Below are 25,413 nucleotides of genomic sequence, written 5' to 3' on the forward strand. Positions count from 1 at the left end.
GTACCCAAAAAGTGTATAGCTGAATTATTTCTGATAGCAAAAATAAATCTAACTGGATAATGGCTAAACAAATCTGTTGGTAAAATAAAGAGCTTAGACCAGACGGCTTCTGTGGATGTTCCCAGCTCTTTATCTATTATTGAGAAGCAGCTAGGTAATGGAGTAGTTAGAACATTGGACCTGGAGTCAGGAACATCTAAGTTCAAAACTGGCCTCAAATACTTACTAGTTATTTCATGTGAGCTAGTCAATTAAGCTGTTTGCCTCAGTTTTCTTACGGAGAGGAATAATATTAGCACGTACTTCCCAGGGTTGTTGTGAGGATCAAATGACATTAAATGTCTGTAAAGAGCTTTGGAAACCTTAAAACACCATGTAAATGTTAGTTGTTATTATTTTTATTATCTTAAGTTGTGATAGAAACAAAATGGAATACTACTGTGCTCTAAGAAATGACAAGTATGAAAAAATTTTAAAGAAACAAGACATGATCCAAAGTGTGGGAAGAAGAGCTGAAAAGAGTATAACAATTACCACAATAATGTAAACAAAGTCATTATGGAGTGGTAATAAATATGCTGGCCTATTACGATGGTTCTTTAAAAATACTGTCAAAATGAAAGGACAAATGGGGAATATATTTTATAAGGGTATTTGGAATTAGAACAAGCATTTTTAGTTGTTGGAAAGTATTCATCATATGGTACCTCAGAAGAATCTGTATGGTAAAAATAGGTCAAAATCTTTATGTTCACATTTCTAGAAACACAAACAAGGAGAATGTGAATCACATACAGATTCTCAGAACTCAAAAAGACTATCCTCAAAATGATTAGGAAAGATGCTTGCTGATTTTCACAGTCTCTTTTATTTAAATAATTTGTTAATTTTAACTTTGTTTCTTTATTGATTTAACTATCAAAATAACAGCCTGGAACTAAGGAAGATGAAAAGAAATTATTAAATTTTCTTCATATCTGTCAACTACTAGGATAGGCCTCAAAATCAAAATAATTATGTCAAAGACAGGTATGTTACCAAGTTTAATGAAAGGACAACACAGAATAGGTACAGAGCTATAAGAAACCTCAAAGAAATTATCTAATCCAAATTAGATGTGAACAGAAACACACACTATAACAGGTTCAACAAGTGGTCCAGTCTCTTCTACTTTAAAATGTCCAACTACAGAGAACTCAGTTTTCCTTATAACCTCCTTACAAACTCTTACAAGCTCTGTGCAACTTCCCTATGTTCCTTTTCCACTGAGTGATGTTAAGCCAAATAAGATTAAAGCAAGACTTGAGTCTGATTCAAGGCTAGTATTCTTAAAAGATAAGGCAACTCAAACGTTTAATAGTGTTTCTAAAATTTTATGTGCTCATTATTTTGTGCAGTTTGAATGTTCCAAAGTACTTCCTTTTTTTAAAACCTGATACTTTAAAGTTTTATCTATTTCCAAACATACCCTTTTCTCCATTCCAATCTTGCTCACCCCCTCCCAAAAAGAAAACTATGGTTCAGCAAAATCAATAAAAGTATCAACCACATCTAAACAACAATACACATCCAAAAACCCCTACTTCTTCAATGAAGAAAGGGGGTGCCCTTTCTCATTCTTCACTGAGAATAAGTTCAGTTGTATAATTATGGAGCAGTTAGCTTTGTAAATTTTTTTTTATTTACTCTGTTAATCAAGCTGTCTGATTTTTTTCCTGGTTCTTACTTCACTCATATTAATGTACACATTCCTTCCAAGTTTCTCTGAGTTCTTCAAATTTGTTTATATGTGGCAGTAAGATTCCATTATATTCACATATCATAATGTGTTTAGCTATTCCCAATTGATGGGCATCAAGTTTGCTTACAATCCTTTGCAATCTCCCCCCAAAAATTTGCAAATAAAAATTTCATTGTACAATCAAAATATATTTTTAACTGTGTAATGCTGTTTCCTTCCATTAGTACAAAAAATTTGAATTGCTGAAGCAAAGAATTCTATTTATAAAAAAGAAAACTTACAGAGTTTAAATGAAGAATGTTTATGCCTAGCGTTCTCCTTAACAATTTTTGTTGTTGTTGTTCCTTCATTTCAGTTGTATCTGATTCTTCAAGACTTCATCTGGGGTTTTCTTGGGAAAAATACTGGAGTAGTTTGCCATTTTCTTCTCCAGCTCATTTTACAAATGTAGAAACTGAGACAAACAAGGTTAAGTGACTTGCTCAGGATCACAGAGCTAACAAGTGTCTGCAGTCAATTTGAACTGAAGTTCTCCTAACTCCAGGCCTGGTGCTCTATGTCACCTACCTGCAATTTCACAATGCAAAAAAAGGTTCCTCTTTTTCTGTAATCTGCTTAAACTAAAATCTTGACTGCATGTGCAACAATTCTAAATAGAATATATGTACAGTGTTGCTTATATCCATGAAATGATATATGTTGAGGCTGCACCTAAAACAATTAACAAAGAACACTGGGCCTGAAGCATTCAGTTCTCTATTCATGCTCTCAAAAGTTAGTCATTACCATGTTTGGGAACAGATCTACAATAATACAAGGACAGTTTATGGAATCTACTATGAACACCGAAAACAAATTAATTTCTAGGAATCAAACTTAGCTGTTTATCAAATCACTTGATTACTAATTAGGCAAAATTTTCTCCCTTTTATCTTTTACAACTAAGAGATCTGTCAAAATTTAAGCACATTTTTCAATTTATATTCTTAAAAGTGGGATATAAGGATGTGATATACTTAACACTTTAAAAAATACCTACCCTGTTTCAGAAACTTCACTAGGAGAAGAATGAATCAGTGGTGAAGCTGAAGGTCTAAAGCTGAACTGTTCATCTTCTAAACACTGTGCATCCCGTTCAGGAGAAGTGTTTTTCAAATCTGTTAAACAACAGTTTGTTCCTCCAAGAAAACAGGAAAGAAAAACACTATGGAATGTGGTGAAACTGATCACATAACACAAACACACATGTGTATACAGGAACACTTACCAATATTTTGGAGGCGAAATTCAGAAGATTTGTCACTGCTGTGTGGATCACAATTATCCTCATTTTGCCTTTGGGTTTCTCTGTCATGTATTTCTTTACATTCTACAGATGTCCAGTTGAATGTTGTGGTGAAATTTCTCACTGGCAAATAACTACTAGGCTTTGGGGTGCTGATCAGTGTGGGTTTTCCACCTCTACCAACATCTGGTATTTTGGCATTATTGGAAAACATCTTATCAACTGTTTCTCTATCCACGTTAGCAAGGAATGAATTTAGAGGGTTCATGGTTTTGCCTGCAATTTGCTTTAATGAAGAAGATTCAGTTTTGAGTGACCTTTCATTTTCTGTTGTATCATCCATTAAGGATTCTCTTACGTTACTTTTACCAAATGCCAACATTTGTTTGGGTGATAACTGTTTAGCAATCATTTTATCAGGAGTATTTTCTGCACATTGTTTGTTATCCCAGTGTTTTTCAATATTTTTACTTAAATCAGATGCAGCAAATGACTCCTGATTTACTACTTCTGTTTCTTTATTAAAAATAACATCTGGATTTTCTTCTGGTTCCCTAACATTTACACTGGCAGTGTGTAAATCTACTTCAAGAAAATCTTGTGTAGTTTGTTTATTGGATAAGGATAAATCCCAGATACTAGATAACCCAGTTTTCAAAAACTTATCAGAACTGCCTTCATATCCACTAACTTCTGTTTTTTTGAGGTATTTCTCCATATCAAATGAATTGGCTCCATTACTTTCTAAATGATTAGGTAACATTTGATTCACGGAAGAAAAATCCCTCTCTTTATTACTAGCTTCTAGAAAAGTCTTCTGTTTGTTTTTATTTGAAAGTGCCATCATCATAGCAGCTAACTGGGAAGGATCAGCACTCACTGAAGCATTATCAATAGCTGAAGCAATGGTACTTATATGAAGTATAGTATCACTACAATCAGAAATCTTGTCCTCATATTTTTCATCGTTGCTTTTGTTGACCAAAGCGTCCTAAAAAAAATGAAAAGAATTCATATTCAAGGTAAACTAATTCAATTGAGATGTATATGCACATATATATGTAAGTATTATATGATCATTATGAGTGCATCTATTTATCAACTGTATATAACATCTAAGTGGCCCAATAAAACATCAGTATTTATGTATTAGCTTCAATCATAGGCTCTTAAAGGGATTTACAAATCTAAACAACTTCAATTTAAAAAAAGCAATACACGCAGCAAGAGAAAAATGCTATTGAAAGAAAGGTTATGATTGATTCCTTCAATGCTTCAGATGAAGGACAAATTAAAGTAGGGATAATTAAGACCCAGAAGTTTAAAAAATACCCACATCCAGAGCCTGCCATCTGAACAGGCAAAACAGGAGCTGCTAAGAATATACAAAGGTGAGAAGGAAAAAGAGAAGATACTACTTTTTAAATAAATGAATATATTTTTAATGACAGAGACTTAATTTTCCACAGCATGTCACATTTTATTTTGTGAAAGGTCATATGGGTTATCCTGTGTGTCTGAAATCATTCAAATCTACCCTGTACACAATTAGGTAGGAATAAGCCACTAAGTTAAGCAAGTTCTAGGTTTAATCATTAGATAAAATTATGGTAAAAAAAAAATAACTTTCAGGGGTGCCATCATAAACTGTTACAATTAAGCCTAACATAAAAATGAGAAATATATTTTACATTATACAGAAATAAGCATGTTTACAAAGTAATATGTGCAAGCAAGTAACATTCTTAAAAACATGCATTTTGTTCTCTTTGAATGCTAAAGATAATTTTGGGGAGGAAAAAATAAGTATCAGCTATCCCCTCTTCTATAGAAGAGTAATCAGTAACTTTTCTTAAATGTGATTTATTCATAAAAAGATCAAGATACCTCTGCTCTTCCTTTAAAAATCTTATCATTTTCATCTATTTGTGAAGTGGTCTCCAAATTGTTAGTGTTAAATGTAGTTGATCCATTACATACTGGCTCCCTGGATCTGTCTTTTACATCTTCTGAAGACAAAAAAAAACTTTTTAAGATTTACAATGTAACGTAGAAACAACAGAGTTGATATAGTTAATCCATGACAGTAAAGACAAAGGGAAATGGCTACTGCCAAAAATGAAACTTCTATCTTTCACTAAGAACGAACTGAGATAATGAATAAGATAGCAGCTGTTGTTAAGACCTATTCTGTTTTGTTTTGGGGGCAAACTCCTAACTCTACAGTTTGTTACATAATGTGAATTTTAGTTCATCCCCTGAAAAAAGTTTCAAATCAAAGTAATCCATGCTTTACAACTGCTAAGTCTTACACAAACGCAGGGTAAGAATTATGATTAAATCAGAGCACTTTCTTATACACAGGTATTCAACTAATGCTTGATATTATTAACAATGAGTATCATGAAGTTGTAATATTATTTAAATAGAATCACAACCAGTGACTAGAAACAATATAAAGTACATGTAGATTGTAAGCATACTATTCACAGAAAAAGGATGACATAGAAAAATATTCCTAATGAATGCATATAAAAGTTTCTGCTTTCCTTTCCTTTACCCCAGCTGATCTTCTATCTTATTTCACCTACTAGGTTATGAACTCCCTGAAGACAGGGATTACTTACAATTTTATAACCCAAGCAACCATTAGCACAACTAGTGCTCAAATATTTTAAATAAGTAAAATTTGAACTTAAAATAATTTACTTAAAATAAGGTATAGTTTACAGACTCTCACAGCATAAATACAATTTAAAGACCCAATACCTTCTGCTGTTTTCAAGGTAATGAAACGCAAGCCTTCAGTGATGAAGTGCCTTGTTCAAGGTCACAAAGCTTATCTTACTATCAGATCCAGGATCCAATCAGTTTTCTGGTTCCTGTAGTACCATTATACTATGAAGTTTCACTTTTGACTGCATTCCATTCTTCAGTTTGAAAATCCCATTGGCCATGATAGCAACTTGGCTTTTAACTAAATCAAAGTGGGAAGGGCCCTCGCCAAGAATACAGAGGGACTTAGAAATACAGTTCCAGAGGTATCAGGAACCTGACATGGCATCTAGTCCAACTGCCTCATTTTACTGATGAGGAAACTGAAGCCTAGAGCAGTTGAGTGACTTACCCATGATCATAAGTAACTGATCTGGGATTTTAACTCAAGTCTAACGACTCTAAGTTCAGTGAACTTTGCACTATACTACATTGCACAAAATACAGTTACACAATAGCATTTATTAAGGACCTAAAATATATAAAACAAAAGTTCCCTGGGAGGGTTTTCCATTTAAAAAAAAATTTCATTTTACATTCCTGAGTCTAACACTTAGAAGACATTTAATCAAGTGCTAGGCTTTTATCTCTCTCCTTGGTGATAGTTTGTTAGTTGAGGAAGTTTCAAAGCTCTTTTGTTTTCACTTAAGGTAATAAATTTTATTTACTCAGGCAAAACTTCTTTAAGAAACAAAAGGTCTACATCAACCTCAATTGCTTTCTTTTTCCCACTTTCAAGCATCAACAGTTTGATTAAAAGGTTAGGCTGGAGTTGGCTAAAGCGCATGTCCCAGCTTCTCATTTTTATTCTTCTCATTTGGTTGGGAATGACTTTGAACTTTGACTTAAAAGCTAATGGCTTAACGCTGTCAATATGCAATTAACTTCCATACATGTAATCATTGCTTTTCTGTTAAAATATGATCAATTTTCTTCACGTTATTTAGTGCTAACCACGTCTAGCACCTCCCAAATCTTTCCAAAGAAAATGTTCACAATATAGGAGAGATTTCTGTGCAGTCTAGAAGTCTTCAACTTGTTCTATTTCTTACTCCTGAGGGATGTAACATTTTTAGCATCCTCTCTTAAGCATACCTTTCTTTATATCTAAGTTACCAAGTACTAAAGTATATGTTGATTTAGCCTGGAAACTTTTTTGACTTTTTTGTAAAACTTCTGCTGTCTCACTACCCTCTGCCATAGAAACTGGCAAGTAAGTTATAGTTGCCTTCATGGTAGTCTTTTAATAAATGTATCTCAAGACACATTTTAGGAAACTGGAAAAGGAGAAAATTAAAGTTTACTAAGAAATTATGTTTATTTTTTCCTTTAGACATAATAAAACCAATTGTCAAATCCTTTGTCCCTCAAGGAAGGTCTCTGAACCATCTTCTCCGTGCGTGTGTGTGTGTGTGTGTGTGTGTGTGTGTGTGTGTGTGTGTGTGTGTGTGTGTTCGTGTGTGTGTGTTCGTCCTTCATTCCCAAACACCAAGCCATCACACAAATAGTGACATGACTTGCAATTGACTTTGTAGAATGTCAAGATTATTCAAATTAACACACACACATACTCACCGCACAGTAAACAGAGACCTCACATGAATTCTTAAGATGAACAAAAACTAATTCTTGGCATCCTTCCCTGTCTTACTTGTTCTGCCACAACCACCACATAAGACACACAATTATGGTAAGACTGAGGTCCATTTTACATTTTTCTTTGTGTTGGTGGTTGCAACACCAAAGAATCTGCCATCTAATTAAATGGCGGGGCTAATGGATCAACCTCTATTTATCAAGGTACAGAATGCGGGTAACTCTCTGGTACCAAAACTGTAATCTAGCTACCATAATGACTGAAGTCACTAACAGCCACTACAAATCTCTAAAAAGCAAATATGGATCTGGGGGTTGGGAAACCTAAAGGCAAACCTTTCCTGGGTCCAACTAATCAACAAGCATGTAAGATCTAAAGTCCTAAAGTAATCTAAATAAATTTTAATATAAGGAAAAGGAAAATTGAGTATTTTTAAAAGAGAGACTGCTCAGCAGCTATCTCTCCCAATATTTGAGAAAATATGGACCTGAGTGAAAGCAACTATTAAGATTACAATATTAAGAGTTAATTAGGCCCCCAAACTTCAACCATTACCTGAAAAGACAACATGCTGCTCTCGATCTTGCTTTAAATTGTCTGTTGGTACATCAGATTCCCTCAATAGAGCTACAGGTTCTCTTTTTTCTGGAGATGTAATAAAGTAACCAAACGATGGCTACAAAATAATTGGACATGTTATTTTCTTAAATTTTCAAACTGTAATAGTTCTATGAAATTTTACTATAATGCAGTTCATTTTACAAAGTAGTTCATAAATCTTACAGTCCATCATGCCCAACCCTCCAAGAAAAATGTCCTTTAAATAACTCATACCATATTTCATCAAAACATCATTTCAATTTGATATACCTTGCTTTACAGTCCTGAAGTTATGTGCATTTCCTGATGGATTTTTATCTGACAGTTCCTCTCTTTTATCCTAGTTTCTCTACAATATATGTATAACCAATTCAAATAGTACTAGAGAAAAGTGTTTTGTACAACAATACCATTTACATAATCTCACAATTTGATGGACCATAAATGCCTTGTTCATAAGGTCAATAAGAATTTCTTAAAATAATCCCACTTATCTCTATTCCTATTTTGCAGAACACTAATAGAAATGCACGATAGTACTTCTTCCTCAATTTACTCATTCTACCTATTGGTACCTATCTCATCTCTGAAGAACCAAATCAAATGCTACCCCTTTCATAAAGCCCTTCCCTGACTCCAACAGTAGTAGTTATATGTCCCGATGCATTTATAATTTTGTATTCTATTTCATCCATTTAAATGTAAACGAAGTTCAAATAAATCTCTCCTTACAAGGTAATAAAACTCAAATTTACTTGTCATCCTAACTCTCTCTCTCTCTCTCTCTCCATATATACACACACACGCATATATATGTATGTGTATGCATATATGTATGTAGATATATATTTATATAAAATGACACTGTATATAGAAGGCACTTAATAAATTACTGGTTTTATTTGATTGTTAGTGTACCATTTGTCTGGCCCTTAGGGAAGAAAAGGAGAGGGGCGGAGGGACGCTAAGCTAAGTAGTATTCTTCTGTTCTACCAGAGTCATTATCTTTCAAACATTTTATTTCAAATATCCTCATCATCCAAGAGAGGAAAAACCATAACACATATAAATTCATCAAAGAGCAAAAGTGAAACGGTCCGAGGCCATTTCACTCATTTCTCTGGTCCTGCAAACTATGATCATGTAAAGCAATGTATATGCTATTTTTTAAAAATCTAACTAGAAATCCAGTTCTTAGTGATTTCATATGATGTTATAAAATGGTTTTGCTTGGGGAAAAAAAATTTGTCCAGACAACTGATGCCAGGGCTGACAATGGTAATAAAGCCAAGTCTCAAATCAGATCAAGGTGAGAAAAAATGATTGCATGTTGGCAGATAAGTTTTGTGAACTTAAATCAATCTGAGGAGATATTTTATAAAAATAATTCACTCTGCTTAAGGTAATCTGTTCTCTGAAAGGTATGAGCTAAATATTGCCCTATAATTTTACAGTTTGTTCCCGTAGCTATGCGATAGTCAATAAGGTATTTATAAATCCAACCAACTAACTTATCAGTCCAAAGATTTATTACAACATTTCTGGAAATATTTAAGAAAAACATTCATCTTCTAACTCACAGTAGAACAAAAAAACATTCCTTGTAATGAACACTTGTCAATTCAAATATTTATTAACCACCTATGTATGAAAACACAGTATTTTACAAATCTCTCAAATTAACTATTTCTGTAAATACTGAAAAAAACAAAAAAATTATTTCATTTAAGCAAATTCATACAACTTTTTCATGCAATATAACAAGCTTTCATTTTAAGGTTTGGATGCAATAGAACATTTCTGATATTCCTTCAAGTCAGTTAAAAATAGATTACAAGTCACCTGTAAGTCCTGAGACCATGTTTTCACTGTCAGATTTTAGATATAGTTCATAATTTATTTTTTTAAATAGTGAAGTTTACTGAAGTGAACTTTCAATGAATTCTTTTAATAATGCAAAAATGTTTCTACTTTCCAACTTGGATTTTGATTTCCATATATAGGAATTAATTTCCTTCTATGAAAATTCAGTGTAATGTACATTTTTAAAGGTTGTGAAATACAAATAAAGACAAATCTTTTATTATTATTTATATTTAAAAGGTTTGAGGCAAATTATGATCTATTGATAGTATTTAAGTAGACAGCTAAAAAAAGCACAGCTAACAACATAATTACTGCCTACTTTGATGTTTCTTTGCATATTCTTATACATACCCTTTTCACATTAATACCTCCTCCAAGGCAGCCAAGTGCTTCAGATCTCTGACCAAAAAACTCCCCTAAAGAGAGCCACAAATAACTGGCATCATCACCAGCCATATCTGATGTGGTGTGTGATCTCCTTAATAGATTATAATTAACAGATGCACTCCATGATGTATCCCCTAGGGCATCTGAAGAGTTCTGAAGATCTATTTTCTCTTCCTATGAAGAAAATAATTTTAGGAGTGTTTAAATTTTAAAGATCTTTGTAAAGTAATTTGTCTTTTGAAGTCAAAAATAAACAAGAAGAGGAAACCTGAGTACAGGTATATTTAAACTCAATGGCATATAATTTTTTGTCTGCTTGCAAGCCTCAAGATATTGAGTCTTCTATAATCACGTTCATTAATAAAAAAATTCTTTATATAAGGAAAATGCATTAAAATGAAAAGATTTTCTATTTCTAACAGTTAAAAATCAGAGAAATACTATTTAGATCCTTTCATGATAATCTGAACTGAACTGCAAAGAAATTTTAAAAACTCATTGAGGTTTAGTCACTTGTTTATTCTGCAAAGAGAACCCCAAAACATTCTAAGTATAAAGGAGTAAAAGGGGGCTTCAAAAGTACACAGTGTTTGATATTCTACAATAAACATGCAATAAGCATGGTCCAAAACCATACCCCATTAGAAATTATCTTGACTACATTCTAGAAGCACTACAGATGTGGAATCAGAAAAAAAATCTAGGTTTTAATCCCAGACGTTACACTGTGTGATACTATAGGCAAATCACTTAATTTTTTTTTGTACCTCAGTTTCTTAATATACAAGAAGGTTATTATATTTATAATATCCTAAGAAGGTTGTGGGAAAAGTTTTAACTTTTTAAAAAAGTTTAATTGCAAATGTTAAAGCATAAAATAAAAATTTTTATTCATATAGAAATTTAAATTTTACCTTCATTTAGACTAAGACTAGACTAACATTTAGAGAACATCAGGTCCAGAGTCAGGAAGATCTGAGTTCAAATTCAGTCACAGACACTTACTAGCTGTATGACCCTAAGCAAGTCACGTTATCTCTGTCTGGCTCAGTTTCCTCATTGGTAAAATAGTACTAACAACAGCAACTACATCCCAGGGTTGCTATGAATATCAAATAAGATAATAATCATAAAGCTCTTAGCACACAGTAAGCACAATATAAATGTTAGCCATTATTAATGACTTGAAACAAATTACTAACCTGCATAAATCTGTGTTCTCTTTCAAATTCTTCTTCATCTTGAGCAATCAAAGCCATTGCTTCAGCTTAAAAACAGTTTCGCAAAACAATATTAATGGTGATAACAACTATTCATCTATAAAACTATGTTATTTGACCAAGGAAAAAGCTGTGGAAATAAAACTAGTTTCAAGTATCCAAAAAATTCAAGTATCCAAAATATTGTATCTGGCATGTGAAACTGTCAATTGCTATCTTTTGGTTAAACTCTATCATATTTGGGTAAAAAAAGCTAAAGCAGAACACTTGACTAAATTTGGAGTCAGAACGCAATTATTTACAAATCAGTCAATGAATGGCTTTAAGTGAAATTTTTTATAAGTAAATAAAATCACTTTACCTACCTACTTTACTGGAGGCTGCTAAGAATACCTCATATGGCACAGTGTTATGGCCATAAAAGCACATTATAAGCTCTAATATGGATTATTACAGGTTTCCTGTGTAATCCCCCTATGCCTCTGGTTTCCCCAGACTCCAGTTCAACCTATACAATGCCACCAAAGTAATGCGCCTAAAGCATAACTGTGATCATATTACTCTCTTCTCAAAAACATTTAAGTTTTTTAAAAATGAGCTTAATGAGCTTTATTACTGACAAATTTTATTTTAAAAAACATGTAATATATATTTTTTAAATGTGTATAGCTATCCAGTGCCCCCAAAGTAAAATCTAAACTTATTTTTATTCAAGGCCTTCCACACTTTGGTGCTAGTCTACCTTTTCTACTTACCTTCAATTACCTAAGCAGTCAACAAACTGGTCTTATAACTACATAACTTATAACTATACCTTTCCCTTCCTGTAGTTACCTAATGAAATCCATACAAGGTTTAGTTAGATTAGTGCCTACCCAACAGCCAGAATATAACTTTTCATACAGAACTCCTGTAATAGTCCCTCATAACAATTAGTGCATGAAGCTTTACATTTGTGTATGAATCTTATCTTCCTTACAGAAGTGTAAACTTACAAAGGATAGAGAGTTTGTATTATTCATCTTCGTATTCCTGAAGAACTAAGCACACCAATAAATGCTAAAAAAAAAATGCTGAATTTTTGCTTCACTGCTTCAGTGACTCATGGTCTTCATAACAAACTTCAGCTGTAGTAAATGTGCTATAGTGGTTATGAAGTTATTACAATTGACTTGGCTTGCACTTTCATTAATTTGCATCTCCTGCATCTCAAATGAAATATCATGGCTAATGTACCTTTAAATATATCAATAATTTAAAGGAATGATGAGGTTCTTAAAGTCAAGGCCACAAACATTCAGTGCTTATAATTTATCAAGCACTGTGCTAAAGCTTTGGGGACACAAAGAACCACTTCCCTCCAAAAAAACAAACAAAAATACAAAAGGCTTTGCTACCAAGTAGTTCACAATATAACAGGAGAGAGACTACAAGAAAATAATTATGTAAAAACAACACATTTAAAGAACAAACTGAAGATATCAAAACAATCTAATGCAGGCCTGCATACAACACACAGCCTGTGGGCCGCTTGCTGCCTGCCAAAGGATTTTGGGTGGTTGTCACATCAAGTTAATGATAGTTGGTTGCTGTGGGTCACATGATAGTTGCCTGAAACCCTTTGGTGGGCCGTATGTTGTTGAGGTCTGATCTAATGGTAGGGAATGCAAGCAAATAATTATGCAAAAACAAGATAAGTAAAAATTAAGTTGAAGATGATCAAAAGAAAAAAAGCATTAACATTAAGGCGTACTGGGAAAGGTTTCCTGTAGGTGGGATCTTAGCTGAAAATGAAAGGAAACCAGGAGATAAAGAGAAAGAATATTACAGACACAGGAAACAATGAAAAATGCACGGAATTCTTCCTTTGCTTTCTACCCCTTTTTGTAAAAGCTCCCATAATATTAAAAATCTTTTATTTTCAAAAGGAATTTTATTTAACTAAGTCCTGTAAAGTTTAATCTAATTCATATGACATTAAAACTATAAATTAACTTTGGCAGAATTGTCCATTTTTATTGCATTGGCATGGGCAAGCCATGAGCATAAAATTTTCCTCCAACTATTAAGTTTTTCTTTATATCTTAAAGTTTATAATTGAATCACTTTGTAGTTGAATCTATACAAATATTTTGTGTCCTGGCAGAATGACCTCCAAATGTTTATTAATTTTATAGTTATTTTGAAAAGGAATTTCCCTTTCTAATATTATCTGTTGTTTTGTTGTTATATAAAAATGGTGATTTTTGATGGTTTATTTTGTAGTCTGAAACCACAATTAATTAGTCTCAATTAATGACTTTGGATGAAACCCCAGGATTTTCTAAGTAAACGACCACATCATCAGCAAATATGGACAGTTTCCTCTTTTCTTTCCCATCTTTAACACCTTCCTATTGTCTTCTAGACAAGACATAGCCTTTGTATTGTCTTTCTAGACTACATAAAATAATGGTAAAAGTAGGCAATCCAAAACATAAAAGATATAACTCTAATTACATGAAACTGAGAAGCATCTAAACACAATAAATGTACTTAAGAAGTAGGAGGAAAAGATCCATGAAATTTCTCAGATAAGCGCTTAGTATTCAAAATATATAATTAACAGAAAAATAGAAGAACAAAAGTGATTCTCAACAATTAAGTGGTCAAGGGATATGAACAAAGGAAGAATTGCAAATTATTAACGACCATATGAAAGAATTTTCCAAATTACTAGTAAGAGAAATGAAAATTAAAACAACAACAAAGTTTCACCTCATACACTGAAAACCGGCAATGATAACAGATGGCAAGTGTCCATGCTGGAGGAGTTGTGCAAAGAGGGGCACCACTGATAGAACTAAATGAATCAGCAAAACCATTTTGGAGAGTAATTTGGAATTATTCAAATAAAGCGAGTAAAATGTCTATTCCTTTTTCCCTAGAGATTCTGTGCTTACTTCAAGGACAGACACTGATAAAAATAAAGTTCCCACATACTTGGCTAGAAGTCATTTATAAATACTTATGAAGTGTTAAGAAGGTTTTATGCTAGAAGGAATAATAAAGTAAGGATCCAAAAGGATTTGGCTGAACAGGGATAAATATATATTATCCTACACTTGGAGTCAAAAAATTAACTATACAAGTTCAAGATATAGAGAAGTGGCTAAACAACAGTTTCTATGAAAATGTTCTGGGAATTTTAATGAACTGTAATGTCAATAAAAGTATGTCACAAGAGCTAATGCAGCTCAGGCTGCATCAAAAGAGGTATAGTACCAAGAGTACACTCTGCTGATTCTACAGAATATATCCAAAGTATCATATTGCACAACATTTTATGAAGGACATTGACAAGGTGGAGCATATTCAGATAAGAGTGACCATCATAGCAAGAAAGATGAGACCATGTCACACAAGGGAACAACAGCTGACAAAGCTAGAGATGTTTAAACTGGAGAAGACGGAGTAAAAGAGAGAAGGGGAGAAGAGAGCTGTCATCTTAAGCTATTTATTGGTCTGTCCACAAGGACAAGGAATTAGACTTGTTCTATGTGGTTCCAAAGAGCAGAACCGAGGGTTCTACTGAAGGGGTAGAGGTACAAAGGGAAAGCTTTTAATTTAATAATTAAAAAAAAAAAATACCACTTCCTAATAATCAGAGCTGTCCAAATGTGAAAAGACTCTCTTAGAAAGAAGTGAGTTCTCTATTAATGAAGGTCTTCAAGCAGATACTGGGCTACCACTTGTCAGGTAACCTTAGGACTAAAAGACATCTGAGATTCTTTCCAACTCTGAAACGTTCTTCCAAGTAAGATCCATTTTGATCCTGTGAAAATTCCTCATTAAGTAGTTTTCATCACTACTTTTGCCACAATGCTATAATGAAACAACTTAATGAGATCAAGACACCACACAGCTCCCATTCCCCTTTTTAAAAATTTAAAAAATCTATTATTAAAGTTTTTAATATGTCTTAAGAAATCATGTTAATTTTCAGTCTGTATCATTTTTAGAAACTTTTTATTGACCTCAAAATCTTTAGGGGCAGGAACTGTCTTATTCATCTTTGTATCTCTTTGTACATGTTTTGTACACAATGGAGATTTAATAAATGTAACAAATATTCCTGAATTCAAATGGAACTAATTTTCCATTAAAATGCAATTTTTATTTTCTAACAATTTCTCACTGGTGATATGAAAGAAATCTTTAATGTGAATGAATACAATTTCCTTTAGGCAGCAAAATTTTCAGAACTGGAACATATAAAATGACTACGTTTCTGTCAGCTTTAAAACTTTCCTCATTGTAAATGAAAGAGGAGAAGAACTGATTTAAAATTAAAACCTCTTAAAAACTAAAAAGCCCAAAGGCTAACCTTTTACTTCCACTGCAACAAAATATCAAATCTATTAAAAAAACCTTTGAAGAAAATACAGTTAATATGTATCACATTTATCATCTCTAATGACACATAGTGGGGGAGGACAGAGGGAGGTGAGAATAACACATACTTACATCCAGTTCTGAATTCTTCATTTATTTCATTATCTCTACAAAGATTTAAATCTTGTACTTCATTGAAAGAAGTATAATAGGCAAGGTCAGTCACCCATTTACCTTCTTCATTTTGATAGACCACACTATGTGGTAGAGCACCTTCTGAAAAATAATTTGAATTATAACAAAGTCTACTGCCAGAGAAAGTAATTAAAAGGTTAGATCTTTAAAATTCTAGAACAAGTTGAAAAGTTGTTGAACTCTTTAAAAAAAAAAAATGTGAGATTTAGATTGTACGTGGTAAGAATGTGCTTCACAGTAGATGACCTCTGATTGATCCAAGTAGAGTAAGACATTTTCCTTTTGGCAATAAAATTCTTGGAATTAGAACGTATAAAGTGACTAGATTTCTGTCAGCTCTAAAACTCTTTATCACTCCAAAAGAAACAAATAAGAGTACTCTCTCTCTTATTTAAGGAGTAGTTAAAATTAGACACCATAAAGGCAAAACTTGTAACCTGCTTAGTTAAAATATACATAACTAAAAGATCTAGGAAAAATCCTGGGAAAGCCTGTTATAATTAAAGGGAAAATTTTTAGCTTTGTGGTTTTTTACACCCCCCCCCACAAAAAAAAAAAGATTAGTTGAGGATACAAATTGTCAGTTTCTAATTTTCACACAATTCCAATACGTAGTATCAAACAGGCATTTAACCAAAGTTCTGAATTGAAAATGGAATGAAATCAGAACTTTAGAGTTATACCAGCCTTTTTAAAAAAGCAACCTATCAAAGACTTTTTGTACATATCTTGTAAATAACTATAAGAAATGTATATGGTATTAGATTGTAAACCCAGTGCAGTGGCCAAGAATGGTTTCATTTTCGTCCTTTTGTCCCAAGCATCTATAATCATCTTGAAATCTACAAAATTCTACACTTGTTATTCTGGTATGACAGGGGAGAACATAAGTCATCTCTTTAAGGCTCATAGAATTTCTCTATAGTTTTGCATGATATGAGACAAAAAAAAAAATCTATTTATACGCTTCCAACTAAAATGCCTATCAATGAAATATGTGATAAACACGATTTCTAAAACAAACAAAAAATTACCTTTATTATTCTTTTCATTGGAGTTCCAATTCTCGCAAATTCTCCTTTCAGTAGTAGGTGACCAGTAAGCATCAACTGGACTAAATTCATTATCAAGAAGTTCCATAGAATGTGTATCCACATTTTTTTGAATGGATATTTTAGGAGTTATATTATTTTGATGAGCAGACTGTTCCCCCAATTTTAAGGGGTGAAGAACAAAATTTCCTTGATTGATATTTGTGTCCTGAAAATAAAGTAGATCAAGTTTTATGCTAATTTCATCACCTGTTTTCAGTGTAACAATATCCCCTGGGTGGCCATCTTTTTTTAAAAAATCCAAGTAGTGAAACAGTCATACCAACATTCTACCAAGAACTCTTCATAACAAACCATCACAATCAAAACTGCCAATGAATAAAAAAGCAATGGGAGACAAATGGCAGATACGAGTAACCTACAACATATTACCAACGGTGAATTGAGCTCAAGAAAGGTACAAAAACTAATTAAGAAATTTATCAGAAAAGGAAATGGGCCAATCATTTAGCAAAAACAAAAAGATTACCTGAGTACTACACTGGCTCTTACAAAATGCTTCAAAGTCTAAGGAAAGGCCTTGTACACAAAGGTATATATATCTTCTAAGACACTGTCAAGATTCCAAAAAGACATCAATAGGATCACAGATTTAGAAACTGAGCCTCAAAGAGGGAAACTAAATTGCCCAAGGTCCCAGAGGCCCTAAACAGCAAAGTCAAGATTAGACCCCAGCTGGTCAAAGGATATGAACAGGCAGTTTTCAGAGGAAGAAATTAAAGCTAGCTATAGTCATATGAAAAAATGCTCTAAATTACTATTGATTAGAGAGATGCAAATCAGAAAACTCTGAGGTACCACATCACACCTATCAGATTGGCTAACATGACAAAACAGGAAGATGATAAATGCTGGAAAAGATGTGGGAGAGTTGGAACACTAATTCATTGCTGGTGGAACTGTGAGCTGATCCAACCACTCTGGAGAGCAATCTGGAACTATGTCCAAAGGGCTACAAAAATGTGCATACCCATTGACCCAGCAATATCACTTCTAGGACTGGATCCCAAAGAGATCATAAAAATGGGAAAGGGTCCCACATGTACAAAAATATTTATAGCAGTGGTGGCCAAACTGGAAATCAAGGGGATGCCCATCAACTGGGGAATGGCTCAATAAATTGTGGTATATGAATGTAATGGAGTACTATTGTGCTACTATAAGAAATGATGAACAGGAAGATTTCAGGGAGGCCTGGAAGGACTTATATGATCTGATGCTGAGTGAAAGAAGCAGAACAAAGAGAACATTGTACACAGTAACAACCACAGTGGATGAGGAACTTTTCAGTTAGACTGAGTTAGCCCTTCACAGAAATACAAGGACCTAAAACATACCCAATGGACTTTTGAGGGAAAATGCCTTCCATATCCAGAGAAAGAACTATGGAATTGGATCACAGAATGAAGCAGAATATTTTCTCTTGTGTTATGTTTTGTTTTTTTTCTTTCTCATGGTTTCTCCCATTCATTTTAATTCTTCTATGCAACATGACCAATGTGAAAATGTGTTTAATAAAAATGTATGTGTAGAATCCATATAAGATTTCACACAATCATGGGAAGGGAGGCGGAAGGGGGAGAAAATCAAAGACTTATAGAAGTGACTGAAGAAAACTGAAAACAAATAAATTAACTTTTAAAAAGTGTCAATGATTAAAAAAAAAAATACTAGACCCCAGGATCTCAGACTCCAAATCCAAAACTCCCTTTACTACAGAATTTCCATGGATCTGTACTGATGAAAGACCTCTACAATGACAAAATCCACTAAACTCACATACAGCACTGTTTCTCATTTTTTAAAAATCCTTAACTAGACTTCTCATTAATCAGGGTGGTACATCCTCTATTTAGATATACAATAACTTCTTCTCTTACCAGCTCCAAAAAATGCAATTCTTAACCACTTTTCCCACAAATTCTTCAGAACACACATACCCCCAAAGCAACAGAAGGCTTCTACTGGTTATCCTAATTTTCTAAGTAAAACTAAGTATTTTTATTAATAAAATAATACAGTATGAAAAGTAAAAATTTCTAGATAATCAGCTTTCTAAAAAACATAAAAAGCCATAGTATCACCTATCAAATGTTAGGCCAACCTAACTTTTTTATTTTTTCTCTTCCCCCCTTAGCAGCTGCCATTCCTTACTTCTTGTTCTAATGGTGTAGCTGCTTCTATGTCTCTCTGCTCTGATTGGCTGTTTCTAATGTGCTAGAGGACAGAAAGTTTACAACCAACTTACTAATTCATAAGCTAAGAAAAGATAAACCTTGAGTGAGGACATTTCCAATGAAGAAGTACATGAGCTTTAATGCAAGGACTCTGTGACGTTAACTTCAGCTGGCCAAAAGACCTTTTTGCTCAAAGTCAGGTCTCAGACATTAGTGGTGTGGTTGAATAAATAAATACGATTAAAGGAAGTACTAAATAATGAGACAGAACAACAACCTGACATAGGAATGATTAGATTATATAAAGCAAGGTAACTTAGTTATTAGGGAATAAGAAAGATCTGAGTTTTGTCCTCTGGCAAATAAGAAAATCAAAAGCAAGAAAGAACGTGGTTTGTGCATAAAGGGGAAGTAAAAAGTCAAATCATGGAAGGCCTCAAAAAATTCGAACTTGACCCAAAAATTAAGAGCTATTTATTTTGTAGAGAGCCTATTCAGACAAGTAGTAGTTAAATCTCAGAGTCTATATGAACTCTATCATAAAAATGATTCAGTAATTTTGGAGAAGAGAAGCAGCATAATGAAGAATGCTTTAGGAAAATTAATCTAGCATTTATGTAACAGAACAAGGATGGAGGTAACAAAAATTCTAAAAGCTAAAGAAACAAGAATAATCCAATTCAGGCAGGAAATTAGAATGATGCCAAAAGAAATTGGAGAAGGGACCAAAAAGATACTGTAGAGCTAAGGTGCCATAGTAACTAGACCGCATTTCACTGTAACCCAGTTTCATCATACTAAAAATATATGTATCACAAAACTGAACTGAGCATAAAAAGAACACACAAAAAATTATCCCCACACTCTACAAAATAATATATTAGGAAATAAGGTTATATTATTACAAAGATAAAGAATCAAAGTAGAGGTGTATGTACACATATGTGTACATAATTTTAAACACGTTAGGGTTAGAAGGTGAATACCAATGAGATAAAATAAAAGCTGAAAAAGAGGATACCTCCATACCTTTGACCAAGGTGTGCCATTAGTGTTCATATACTCCAAGAAGTCAAAGACTGAATCAATAATTCAATATATAATAAAATATATACAGGAAAACTCTTTGTGAAAACAGTAAATTCCCATTAAATGAGGAATGGCTAAAAAAAACCCAGGGCAAGTGTACAAAGAAATGAAGAACAGAGGGAATTCTGAGAAGGGAAAATTTGTATAAGTTAAAGCCCACTAAAACAAGCAGAATGAAAAGAACATATACAATCACTAAAACTATGTAAATGAAAACATTACTAAAACAAAGTCCAATTTTGAATAACTGGAAAACCAACAAAGGTCTCAGGAAAACTTTGAAATTCAAACATATCTTGTCCATGATCATAACAGAGGAAGAGGACAGCCTAAGAGCAGATTATAGTATACAACGATAAATATAGTCATTGTTTCAGATATTTTTGCTTATTAGATTTTTTTGTTTTTAAGGCAGTAGGAAAGCTTAAATCAGGAGAAAGAGAAGGGTGCTGAATGACTAACAACGACAAAGGCATCAATAAAACATTTTAAAAGGTGAGAGTTAAATATGACTAAATTTTGGACATGGAGGTGCAGAGTGCTGGACTGATCATAGACTTATCCTTTCCAAGCTAAACATTCACATTCATCAAAAGTGCCGCCCCCAAGGCAAAATAACTACCAGAAGAATTAATGTCAACAAATTAGAGCTCTTCTCTGAGCATGAACAGTTTGTTGCTGACTTGGAGGGAAAGTTGAGCCAACACGTAGCTGGCAACAGTGGAGCAGAAAAGGAATGGGCAGCTTTCAGAGATTTGATATAAAGCACTGCATTTGCTCTTCTGGGTCACAACACTGGCAAAAACCAAGAGTGGTTTGATGAAAATGATGGGGAAATTCAGAGGCTGCTAAATAAAAAAGGAGAACTCCACAGGATCTAAGCTCACTTACCTTGGTAGTGTACTTTCTAGGGATGTACACATTGACAATGAGGCTGATGCATGCATTGCCAGAGCTAGCTCAGTGTTTGGGAGGCTTCGAAAGAAAAGTTTGGAAGAGAAGAGGTATTAGACTGACTACCAAACTGAAGGTCTACACAGTCACTGTGCTGGCCTCATTGTTATATGCTTCTGAAACATGGGCAGTCTACCAGCTCCATGCCAGGAAACTGAATCGCTTCCACTTGAACTGTCTTAGGAAGATCCTGAGGATCATCTGGCAGGATAAGGTACCAGACACTGAGGTCCTTGCTTGAGCTGCACTGCCAAGCATTCAAACTATGCTTCAGAAAACACGACTCTGATTGGCTAGCCATGTTATTTGAATGTAAAATGTATGCTTGCCAAAAGGACTATTTTATGGAGAACTTGCATGGGGCAGGTGATCACATGGTGGCCAGAAGAAACGATACAAGGACACTCTCAAGAACTACAGATTTGATTGTGCGACATGGGAGACACAGGCACAGGACCATTCAGCATGGTGTGCCTACATCAGAAAAGGTGCTATGCTTTATGAGCAAAGCAGAATTGAAACAGATACAAGGACACTCTCAAGAACTACGGATTTGATTGTGCGACATGGGAGACACAGGCACAGGACCATTCAGCATGGTGTGCCTACATCAGAAAAGGTGCTATGCTTTATGAGCAAAGCAGAATTGAAACAGCACAAAGGAAATGTAGGATTCGTAAATCTGGAGTATCCACCCCAAATGCTCCCATGGACTATCTGTGCCCAATCTGTGGTAGAGCATTTCAAGCTCGTATTGGTCTGATCAGCCACAGTCAGACACACTGAAACTTGACTTTATCATGGTAATGTCATTTGGTCCTCTTCGAGAACAAAGGACAAACACCACCACAATAACACTGAGTGAAATAGTTTTTAAACTTATTTCATCTGAATGATCTAAAAGAATTTCACTCAAATATTTTCCCCATAAAAACTGAAAAAGAAACCAAGGTTGACAAACCTCACAATATGAAACATTATTCACTGAAGGATCATATACTGAAGTATCATTTTCTTCTCTTGGTCTGTTTTTTTCAATTCCCCATATATTAGAAGGCAACAATGGCCCATCATTTCTATCTCCTTTACCTTCTTCAATACAGTCTTCATTCTCTGCAGAGTACAAGAAAAAAATCAGTGTTGTAAAGCTTAAGTTTCATGCTTAATTTTACTATCCTGTAAAAATTTATTAGTCAGTTGATAATGTCATAATATGCTGAAGGCATAATAACAATAATGGCTAGCATTTATATAGTGTCTTAAGGCTTGCAAAGCACTTTACAAATACCTTGGTTGGTCCTCACAAGAATTCTGAGAGATAGGTGTTATTTTACAGACAAGGAAACTGAGGTAGGCAGAGGTTAACTGGCTTGTTTAGGGCTACACAGAAAATAAGGGTTAGAGGCTGGATTTGAACTCTAGTCTTATGGATTATTCTCTTAAGTCTAGATCTTTATTTTCTGTGTCACCTAGCTGCCTTACTGTATTAATTTCCTATTGCTCTTAGGATTAGGTTGGATGAAGAGTAGCAGGAATAAGTATGGCTTAAGTGTAAGTGGGAGTAGGGACTGTAAAGCTACAGCAGTAATAAACTTGGTAGACCAAAAGATTTGAGAAGCAAGGTCCTTGGGAGATCATATCAGAATTAATAGTACAAATATAACTTAAAATTTATTTTCCAAGACTAAAAACTTAACAGCCAGATACAAACAACACTGGATAACTATGCTAATCTAACTTGATAAAAATAGTGAATGGTAATTTTGCAAAAAATATTGCTACTTTATTTTTTTTCGTAATGTGGCACTATATATTTGATTTAAATAGCCTTATTAACAAAGTATTTAATAATTCAGTACTTAGAGGAATTATCATTTGCAAAGGCTCTTTTTAAAGAAATGTTTACCTTTAAAGTTTTGGCGGTTGCTCACTTTTTAAAAACCCCACAAAAATTTCAGCAATGCCTCTTTTCTTCCCCAAATAATAAGTCACACAATTTGAGCACAAAAGAAAAGCTAAAAGGAATTCTAACAATGAAGGAAAAAATTTCAATACCTACCAGAAACAACTGGATTAAAAGGACTCTCTTCACATTGTCTGGAGTTAAGTTCAGATTTCATAACAATTTGTGTTCCAAGAGAATATACAGAGATGCTATCTTCTGATTTGGGTCTATGATTTTCATTTACCTATTTAAAGAATATCAATGCTTTAATTTATAAATATGTGATTTGATATTTTTTAAAAATCAAACTTGAAAATCCCAGAGGAACACAAAACATAGAGGAAGAAAATGCCTTAAAGACAAAATAAACCTTTTTCCCGCTATAAAGAAATGTCATGATTTGTGGGTTTGTTAAATGCAGTTTTACAAAAAAAAAGGAAATCTTTTGAACAAAACTGTGTGTGTGTGTGTGTCTTAAACAGTCAAAGATATACGCCATTAATATGCTTCTCATTTGAAGAGACACTTTTTTTTTCAGGAAAAACATCAATTTAAAAATGTCCTTTAATATCAAGACACCATGCTCCTTTGACTATTACTAAAAGTGACAGCTTAAAGAGAGGAAGTGTCACTTCAGAGCAGGGGATGTAAAACAGGATCATTTGTGATACAGGATAAAAAAGGGAGTACCAAAAAGCCAGGACACTTAAACCAAAGACTTCCTAATTTCTCCACTCTCTCAGAAATATAAATATGCCTTCAAAGTAGTAAATTACAGCTATTTTTCACTCTCTTGACCTGGGAATTAAGTATCTACACCTAATATATACAAGCAGTAGGCAATTTACTACTGAATTAAGAGCAAATTCTGATTCCCTAAAAGACTGCATTTTATAACACTTATATTTATGTAATAGTCCTTTGAAAGTGGACCGAGGGAGGGGCAGCTGGGTGGCGCAGTGAATAGAGAGAGCACAATGACTGTGAAGTCAGGCAGGACCTTACTTCAAATCCAGGCTCAGACACTTATTAGCTGCAGCACCCTGTGCAAATTACTTGAGCGCATTGCACCCCTTACATACACACCCGCAAAAAAGAAAGTAGACCAAGTTCATAAAATAGGTTCATTGAGAAGTTAGTTGCTCAAAGCTTTTATCAAGAATGTGGTAGGCCTAAAGCAGGCACATATGATATCAAATCTGTGGAAAATAAAGTTTAAAAAAGTTACTTGAACTTCATAAAAACATAAGAGATTTTTCTATAATTTAAGTCAACGAACCAAGTAGTATGATTTAGATATACCTGGCTGGGATGATCATTTGATATCCTTCTAAGAGTTGGGCTAGATTCTGGAAGTTCCTGTTCTTCTTGATCTTCTCTTAACTTTTCTGGAGATGCTAACTGCTGAAAATATGCTTCCAAATGATCATCATAAAATTCTTCATCATCAATATCTTCATCTGATGATAATGCAAAAAAGAAATGGGTTTTAGAAGCTCTTAGAATAAGTGAAACTTATGAGAAAGTGACACAGTTTAATCTATCTCAATGGCGTAAGAAATTTATTTTACCATCACAACTTTCAGAAAAACTGACAAAAATATTCACTGTGACCACATGGAATTTATCCCAAGAATTCAAGCATAGTTCAGCATTACAAAATTCATTTAAATAAACAGCAATGTGAAAACCATTAAATTATTTTATATAAGGGAATACAAATAAAATATAGCATATCAAGGTTTTCTTGAAATTTAAGCACAAGAATTGGAGGAATTTCCTTACTATGAAAGGAAGGTGGCTACTCTCACATTAGTAACACTAAGGCTAAAAGTATTTTTAGAGAGGACATGATTATACACCAAGAAAATATAAGACAATAAGAAAGTTAAGATAATAAATTTATCAAGGCCAGTAGGTACAGATAAAGTCCTTTTGCATTTTGAATCCTAAAAATAAAATCCATGAAAAAGTGAAAGAAAATCATTTGAAAGTCTGAAAATAATCAAAGACTCAACTATTAACCCATGAAGAAAACTTCTATAAAGTCAACTTAAGCAGTTTTGGCAGAAATAAAACAATGATTAGAGGAATGT

The 25,413-nt window shown here is 33.5% G+C and overlaps 1 protein-coding gene across 1 annotated transcript in view; it reads right to left on the reverse strand.

Moving 5' to 3' along the window:
• Positions 1-25,413, reverse strand: part of CEP192 (centrosomal protein 192) — a 167,442-nt gene that overhangs the window by 89,992 nt on the left and 52,037 nt on the right. Inside the window, exons 17-27 of the mRNA XM_072606604.1 lie at positions 24,620-24,777; positions 23,432-23,561; positions 22,334-22,485; positions 17,075-17,300; positions 15,978-16,121; positions 11,454-11,518; positions 10,216-10,425; positions 7,954-8,074; positions 4,914-5,035; positions 3,009-4,017; positions 2,781-2,919 (exon numbers count right to left, since the gene is read on the reverse strand). Coding sequence (XP_072462705.1) covers positions 2,781-2,919; positions 3,009-4,017; positions 4,914-5,035; positions 7,954-8,074; positions 10,216-10,425; positions 11,454-11,518; positions 15,978-16,121; positions 17,075-17,300; positions 22,334-22,485; positions 23,432-23,561; positions 24,620-24,777 — 2,476 coding nt within the window. The remainder of the gene's footprint in view (positions 1-2,780; positions 2,920-3,008; positions 4,018-4,913; positions 5,036-7,953; positions 8,075-10,215; positions 10,426-11,453; positions 11,519-15,977; positions 16,122-17,074; positions 17,301-22,333; positions 22,486-23,431; positions 23,562-24,619; positions 24,778-25,413) is intronic.

This window comes from Notamacropus eugenii, chromosome 4, assembly GCF_028372415.1.
Source record: "Notamacropus eugenii isolate mMacEug1 chromosome 4, mMacEug1.pri_v2, whole genome shotgun sequence".
Taxonomy (NCBI): Eukaryota; Metazoa; Chordata; class Mammalia; order Diprotodontia; family Macropodidae; genus Notamacropus; species Notamacropus eugenii.